The sequence below is a fragment of the Sinocyclocheilus rhinocerous genome, unplaced genomic scaffold (assembly GCF_001515625.1).
Source record: "Sinocyclocheilus rhinocerous isolate Xijiao unplaced genomic scaffold, SAMN03320098_v1.1 scaffold115, whole genome shotgun sequence".
In the NCBI taxonomy this organism is placed as follows: Eukaryota; Metazoa; Chordata; class Actinopteri; order Cypriniformes; family Cyprinidae; genus Sinocyclocheilus; species Sinocyclocheilus rhinocerous.
Window position 1 is genome coordinate 613,147 of NW_015650001.1, and position 8,468 is coordinate 621,614.

Genomic DNA, 8,468 nt, shown 5'->3' on the forward strand with positions numbered 1-8,468 from the left:
ATTTTATTATGATATGAAACGTCCAATTTTTCTTTCAATAATGTTTTTTAAAGTTTTACAAGAATTTCGTGATAAACTTTTTATTAGTTGTCATAGCAAGTGATTTTAAAAGTAGGATGGCTCACTTTTTATAAGATGACTGAAAATATTACTTGAATTCGTAGTTTATTCTTACTTTTGGAAACATAATTGTTTTATACTACTACTACTATTATTATTATTATTATGTAGTTTAAAGTGGTGCTTGTTCCCCCTTATTCCATGTAGTTACAGGGTAAGTGGCTCCAACAAATTGCTCTGAAACGATTGTTTATACAGTAGGTCATACATACATACATTATATATCTAGTAATATATCAAATAAACATGATGGACTGTTTTATTTAATTCAAATATTGTTTGAAATTTACTGCAGGCCTACTGCTGGGTTAAATGAACCCAAAATGGGTTTTTTAATTAAAATCATACACAATATGACAACAGTAACAACACAGGCAACAGATAATAAAAGATTACAATTTATTACACCAGTTCAGGAAAAAAGCAAAGCAACTTGCTCTTAAACAAGCTTTTAAAAAGAATTTGGTTTAACTGTATGAGCTGTATAAGTATGGAGTTGCTTTGCTTTTTTCCTGAACTGGTGTAATAAATTGTAATCTTTTATTATCTGTTGCCTTTGTTGGAGCCACTTACCCTGTAACTACATGGAATAAGGGAGCAACAAGCACCACTTTAATTTACAGCCCGCAAATGTTGCATTTACCCTGTCAGAGGCGTCATGCCCATTCAAAGTGAAGGGGGCACGTGCCCCTTCAGATTTCTGAGCCAAGTGGATTTTAAATGCAGCTTCCAAAAGACAAAAAATAGCCGAATAATATTTTTTATATTTGATACAATCACACTGGTGTGATTAGATCGTTCAGTGCGGCACAGCATCAGCTGCTATTCAAATCTGCGTTCGCGCTTTGGCTGGCGCTCAGCCAGAGACAGACGCGTTTGTACAACGCTGCATTATAACCAATCACACACGATTCTGTTGAGCTTATGAATGCAATGGCCAATCAGAGATGTTCAGATGAGTCATCGCTGAACGCGGTGTTTTGTTCACTTGCTTGCTGACTGTGCAGATGTGCGTGTGTACGAATGTAAGTAAGATATTCATTTCACAGTGTAGACAGCTTCAGTGATTTAAATGGGAGTTTTTGAGAGTGCCTGAACTCTGGCTAGACTGAAGTGAAAATGTTCTTTGATAATGTAAATGTTCTTTGCTCTCTGTGAGATGAAAATGTTATAGCCCATTATAGTAACTTACAATATAGTTATTAAATTCACATTAAATACAAAGTCGTATTAAAAATATTTTATGGAATGACACATCTGGTAGGCCTACTTAAGTAAAAAGTCGAGGTTTTTATGTGTAGTTAATAGACTACCTTATTACTCTACTTTGTCACCCATTATAGATCAAATAACAATCTGGTGAAAAATGCATTTACTTACACATGTTTGAGAATCTAGATATTTCCTGATATAGTTAACACGTTTGGAAATATTTTGAATAAAAAAAAAAATAAAAAAAAACATAAGCCTATATCAGTTATACAGTGCTATTGTGGCTGCTGTGGCACATGACAAGCATGACGAGCCCCCCGCCCCCACTACATGGAACAAGGAGGTAACAAGCACCACTTTAAACTACAGCCCACAAATGCTGTATTTACCCTGTAACTACATGGAACAAGGAGGTAACAAGCAACACTTTAAATTACAGCCTGCAAATGTTGCATTTACACTGTAACTACATGGAACAAGGAGGTAACAAGCACCACTTTAAATTACAGCCCGCAAATGTTGCATTTACCCTGTAACTACATGGAACAAGGAGGTAAAAAGCACCACTTTAAATTACAGCCCGCAAATGTTGCATTTACCCAGTAACTACATGGAACAAGGAGGTAACAAGCACCACTTTAAATTACAGCCCGCAAATGTTGCATTTACCCTGTAACTACATGGAACAAGGAGGTAAAAAGCAACACTTTAAATTACAGCCCGCAAATGTTGCATTTACCCAGTAACTACATGGAACAAGGAGGTAAGAAGCAACACTTTAAATTACAGCCCGCAAATGTTGCATTTACCCTGTAACTACATGGAACAAGGAGGTAACAAGCAACACTTTAAATTACAGCCCGCAAATGTTGCATTTACCCTGTAACTACATGGAAAAATATCGCACTAGTTTTAATTTAATTGTTTGATGGCTATAAAAATATCACAGTATGCATCCACGGAAATACAAATGTTGTATCATTTATTTTTACTGCGAACAGCTGGAAAGAGGTAAGCTTGTTTTAAGCTGCACTGAACCTTGATGGTATATCATGCAAAGTTATTTGGTGATAGTGGTGTTGGGAAGTTCCTGGTGTGAAGTTGCTGAGATCTACGAATAAGCTTTCATAAGGTAAGTAGACTCGTGAGTCGTGAATTATAAATCATAGCAGAAACTCATTAACTCATTTCACTAGATGTCCAGTTTTGTTGTTCAATAACAACAAATCTCCATCATGTATCCTTTAATAATAGAATATGTACCCCATGGTTAAAAAATACCTAGGCCTATAAAATACCAATATAAAATTATAAAAAAATATATCCTCTTTCTAAATCACTCCCAAATATAAGATTGTTGTTTAGGCCATATACATACCACTTAATATAGAATAGGTATCCCTTAGTTTCAAAATACTTACAGTATAAATGATTTGTAATTTTACAGGTTGTTACCCCTTTATTCCCCAAACGTCGCATATTATTTCCTTATACTTACACGGAGGTACTAAATAGGTAATTACAAAAAAGTTATGCTGTAACTTCAGTTTACTTACGCAGTTCTTTGCAGGTTGCGTATCTAGTTGTTATCCCCTTATTACCCAAACGTATTATACCTACATGTGCGTTCTTTACATGTACACTATAATTACAGAAACGTACACCGTAAATTCAGTATACTTAGGTCTTTGCGGGTTGTAATCTAAAGCGTTACCTTTTATTTTTAATAAAAATAATTTCTGTTCTGGTGGCATACAGAGCCAAAATTATGAAAATTGTGTCAGTGTCTATACATCCTACATCATCCGTTGGAATGCCACTCTTTCACCTGGCTCTACGGCGCGTACCTGCTGGCTGCGCGCTCCTCCCTAAGTAGATGAGGCTTTTATAATTGATGTGCTCGCTCTTATATAATTCTGTGAAACGACAGGGGCGACTCAGAGTAATTGTTCTCCAAACCATCAGAAAGCAGTGGTGAGAGGAAGTAGTTTGTCAAACAATCGATTTGTGAGAAGTTTGTGAAGGTTTTTTTTTTTGCATTCAGAATAGGTCCAGATAGGTTTCAGCCTATAGGGATACCTGCACTGGATGGCCAATTTCACATGTATTTTGTGTACTTTCAAAATACAAAATACTGTATTTGTGTTTAAATACATTTTCCCACATATTTTGTATTTGTATTTAATAACATTTTTCCACACAATATTTTGTATTTTTATTTTAAATACATTTTCATGTATTTATGCCCATCTGAGAGTATCAGAAGTAAAAAAAAAAAAAAAATGAGAAGTTTGTGAAGGTTTTTTTTTTTGCATTCAGAATAGGTCCAGATAGGTTTCAGCCTATAGGGATACCTGCACTGGATGGCCAATTTCACATGTATTTTGTGTACTTTCAAAATACAAAATACTGTATTTGTGTTTAAATACATTTTCCCACATATTTTGTATTTGTATTTAATAACATTTTTCCACACAATATTTTGTATTTTTATTTTAAATACATTTTCATGTATTTATGCCCACCTCTGCTGACAACTAGGGTGCTTTTCATTGGGTGCAGCTAATCAAAGTGTTCAGGGTTACACAGTGGAAAGAAACTGTTTGAAGTTCTGGTGGGAACAGGAGAGCGGTGTTTTGTCCCTCAACTATGCTGCTCCACAGTCACCCTGCTGCGCCAGCTCTGCAACTGGAACTGAACAATGTACATGATTCGCTAAGCTAGTCACATCCAAAGCCATATCAAAAGCCCTTGCATTTTTACTGTCCTCAATTAAACTTTGGATGCATGTCTCGATTTCTGAAATGTTCTCTGGCCGCATGACTATTTCCCTGCATTAATCACATGTAAATTCCTCATCACTGACATTGAAGACTACATTAAACATGTGGCAAGCAGTGCAAGTGACAGCAACATAGAAACAGCCATGATTCACTGTGACTGTTGATGCTAACGTACTAGAGTTGTCTGATGGACTCATAAAAGTTGGAGCAAGAGAGAGAAAAGAGAGGGTAAAGCATAAATGACAAGTTAGCATGCTAATGAAATGATGTGCTACACTGCTGCACTACACTTTGGCCAGTAGGTAGTGCTGTCACACACTCATTTTCTGATTTCATGCAAATTTGGTGTAACAAAATGTTAATAACTTGACTGGAATAGTCACAATATGACATGAACAAAACTTGATAAAGAAATAGTGAAAAAATATGTTTGACAGAAACTATGCAGAAATCAAAAGCACCTGCTGCATTACACTTAACATGGATTCAAGGGATCTACACTTACTTTTTCTCCACCCAGTTCAGTTTTCACCCATCCTGGGTGAAGGGCCATGCAGAGGATCTCATCCGCCTTTAACTCCTCAGCAGCTAACACAGTCAGCATGTTAAAACCTGCCTGACATACATAGCATCAGTGTTATACATGGACATACATAAAGGGCAATGTATTGAATCCAGTGCAAAAAGTAGGACTCTGGTGTACCTTGCTCATGGAATATGGCAACACTGGGGACTGGATGTGGTTGGAAGGCTTTCTGGTCATGGATCCCGCAACAGAGGAGATATTGATGACAGCTGCTTTATTACAGGACATGCCTGGTGTCCCGCTGGCTTTGGCTGCTGTTTGTAGATATGGTAGGTACTCCTGCATAAAAGAAAGAGAAAGAATTACATCATGAAGATAGCATTAAAATGATTTTTGACTATTGGCATCAAGTCTACTGCATATTGTAGCTTATTCTGGCAACTCATTATGATGTTTCCATAACAATATAGATTTTATAGGATGTAATTTTTAGTCCTACACCCAACCCCCAGCCTGGAGGACCAGGTGCTACCTTTGGTCTGGCCTCTACCCTGGGACCTGGCCGGCTTGGTTGAACCTACCAGTGTAGGATGACCATATGGGCCATTTTTACGGGACACGTCCTTGCCAGGATTACTATATTGCCTAAAATATCCATGTTTGGGCTGTTTGCACTGTGCAGATCAATCACTGTATGACATTCGCGAGAGCAGAGCAGATGGCTCCTTATGCTTTTGAATCCCTCTTGCGGTACTTTGATGTCATTCAATGATCGGTCTGCGCAGCGACGCTTTAAGTCGAACGAACGAACAAACACACCTTACACGTGCGCGTATTTGCATCGCTTTGATTTTCTCTGTAGATCCCACCTTCTCACACACCATAATTGGTCGATTATGTACAATGCCTGCATGTTATTTGTCAAACTACTTTGGATGTTTTAGGCAATATAAAAATCCTGGCCAGGACGTGTCCCGTATAAATGGCACATATGGCCACCCTAACCTGGGGCTTGGCCCCCACCAGCACAGCTCCAGAGAGTCACTGAGACAAACAAGCAACCCTATCACAACAGGTAGCAGCACAGCGGGAGACTAGTTGAGTAGTCGTCTAGAAAACAGATCAACTCCATTACTTCATACTACTACTACTACTGATAAAAAAAAGCAGTTCTTCCCCTAAAGTACTCATTTTAATAGTCTGTTCACAAACTTTTGTCAGTGGCACAATAGCAAAAGCCCCAGCCTAGACGTTTAGCTCCAACAATTTTTCTTCATTATTTAAAGGGATACTCCACCCCAAAATGAAAATTTTGTCATTAATCACTTACCCCCATGTCGTTCCAAACCCGTAAAAGCTTCATTCGTCTTCGGAACACAATTTAAGATATTTTGGATGAAAACCGGGAGGCTTGTGACTGTCCGATTGACTGCCAAGTAAATTACACTGTCAAGGTTCAGAAAAGTATGAAAGACATCGTCAGAATAGTCCATCTGCCATCAGTGGTTCAACAGTAACGTTATGAAGTGACGAGAATACTTTTTGTATGCGAAGAAAACAAAAATAACGACTTTATTCAACAATTCGTCTCCTCTGTGTCTCTCTGCGTCACCGTAGTGCCATTTTGGAGAACATCCACTGAACGCAAACTGCGTACACTGTTCTGTGTCAGCCGCGCTACACGGATGCGCTGTTTTTGTTCAAATCAAAGCGTAAATACACGTAGAAAACGTATCCTTGTGTCGCGGCTGACACAGAATAGGGTACGCAGTTTGCGTTCAGCGGATGTTCTCCAAAATGGTGCTACGGTGACGCGGAGAGACACAGAGGAGACGAATTGTTGAATAAAGTCATTATTTTTGTTTTCTTGTGATTAATGACAAAATTTTCATTTTGGGGTGGAGTATCTTTTTAATGACTTACAAAGGACAACTTTTTGTTTTAGAGCTCTTAGCAATGAATACTACATTACCCTAATGATTAATAAGGGTCCTATAACATTGGTGTTAAAGGTGTTTTTCATGTCTTCAACACGACTGGTATGAATTGTGCCTCTTGCCACGATTCCAGCATTATTCACAAGCAGGTTCAAACCATTGTTTCCCAGAAGAGATCCCACTTTTTTGGCAGACTCTTTGATACTGCACGGATCATCAACATCTAATAGTAGCAGAACAAATATTAGTCCTAAAGTGATAAGCAGTGAAATTTAATAATATAAAAAACACACTAAAAATCTCTTTGAAATTCTCCAAAAAACATTCTAGTTAAAGTCTTAAATACACAAAGGAGGACACATGCACATTTACCAAGACGTATGATAGTGATCACCCTTGGATGCTTTCTCGCCAGTTCTCTCAAAGCCTTAAGAAAGATAAAATGCATAATTAAACAAGGCACATTAGGATTTCTCCTGGTGTTTCTATTTGTTTAATTATTTACAACTCACCTCAGACTTTGGTCCATCTGGGTCACGACAGGTAGCAAAAATATGTTTTTGACAGGAGTTCTCCAAGAGTTGCTTAACAGTTTCTAAGCCCAAGCCCCGGTTGGCTCCGGTGATCAAGATATTGCATGCTTTCACTGCTGCCATGTTCTAAGTTCATCAGTCTGGGTCATCCAACCTGCTCCTTTGAAGTGCTTTTTATGAGAACCCAAGTGAACACCACGCCTATTTTGTACTGGTTTTTGCTGTGCATATTGTGCTGCATCATACGGTTTGTGTTATTGAGGTTAAAAGGAAAAGATAAATGACATGACTAGTCAGAGAAAGAGAGAGAGAGAGAGAGAGAGAGAGAAATAGTCGGTCTCTCTCTGACTATTCATGTCATTTATCTTTTCCTTTTAACCTCAATAACACAAACCGTATGATGCAGCACAATATGCACAGCACAAACCAGTACAAAATAGGTGTGGTGTTCACTTGGGTTCTTGATCTCTGCTGTTAGCGCAAATACTAACAGTGACTGCTCTTCTCTGCTTGTTAATGTTTTGCAAGTGTAATAAACAGTTGCAGCTCTTTTAAATAAAGGTGCAGTCTCTGAAAGACTGTACAGAAAACCAAATGAGTAAAATATTTTCAAATCTTTTTGCCTGGTGTACTTAAAAATACATTTGCATACTCCTGCATAGTAGCTGAAATGAATTTTCCACAAGCTCTTGATTTTTATTTTACAATATGCATGTTGTCCAGTATGTTTTTTTCTTTCCAGGGAACAATCACTCAATCACAGTGACATGTAACTACTTTGATGCTTTACAGAAAGATAATATGCTGTATATAATAATATTTTACTTCATATAAAATATTGTTTTTCCTTACAATAGTCAATGTTCAAACATGGTGCGATGACTGACTTTGGTGATAATCAGAAGACTTAGAGTGGACAGTGAGATTATACATAGTAGTATTAGTAGTAATAGAAAAAGAAATAATTTAAGTAGTGCATTACAAACCTGTTATAATTTTGTCCACCTTATTAAGCATTTTAACAATAATTTTATAATGTCAGTGTAACCGGGTAAAGTATGAAGTACACTTCAAAAGCAAAATATATTTTTCTTGGGGTTTATTCTGACTGATGTGTTTGAATAAGTGACAGTGGTTGATGGGGGCAAAGTTTAATTGAATAAAAGTTTAGAAAAAAGTCTAATTCAAATGTTTTTTGGTAACACTTTATAATAACTTTCAGTTATAAATCAACAAACAAACATATAATGTTTAACTAATCATTAATATATATTCACATATCTAGAAATATGAGATAATGTGCTTGTTAATGTCAACTAATAAACTTATTAAACAATATACAATATGATTAACAGAT

The 8,468-nt window shown here is 37.0% G+C and overlaps 1 protein-coding gene across 2 annotated transcripts in view; it reads right to left on the reverse strand.

Annotated features, from left to right (window-relative positions):
• Window positions 1-7,555, reverse strand: part of LOC107711211 (C-factor-like) — an 11,196-nt gene extending 3,641 nt beyond the window's left edge. Inside the window, exons 1-6 of one of the 2 annotated variants that reach the window (XM_016516150.1) lie at window positions 7,091-7,555; window positions 6,951-7,005; window positions 6,614-6,801; window positions 4,819-4,980; window positions 4,621-4,731; window positions 3,847-4,026 (exon numbers count right to left, since the gene is read on the reverse strand). In XM_016516150.1, coding sequence (XP_016371636.1) covers window positions 3,976-4,026; window positions 4,621-4,731; window positions 4,819-4,980; window positions 6,614-6,801; window positions 6,951-7,005; window positions 7,091-7,234 — 711 coding nt within the window. In that variant the 5' untranslated portion in view covers window positions 7,235-7,555 and the 3' untranslated portion in view covers window positions 3,847-3,975. Of the gene's footprint in view, window positions 1-3,846; window positions 4,027-4,620; window positions 4,732-4,818; window positions 4,981-6,613; window positions 6,802-6,950; window positions 7,006-7,090 lie in introns of those variants that run through there. The other variant, XM_016516149.1, reaches the window with a different exon arrangement.
• Between the last annotated feature and the right edge of the window lie 913 nt (window positions 7,556-8,468).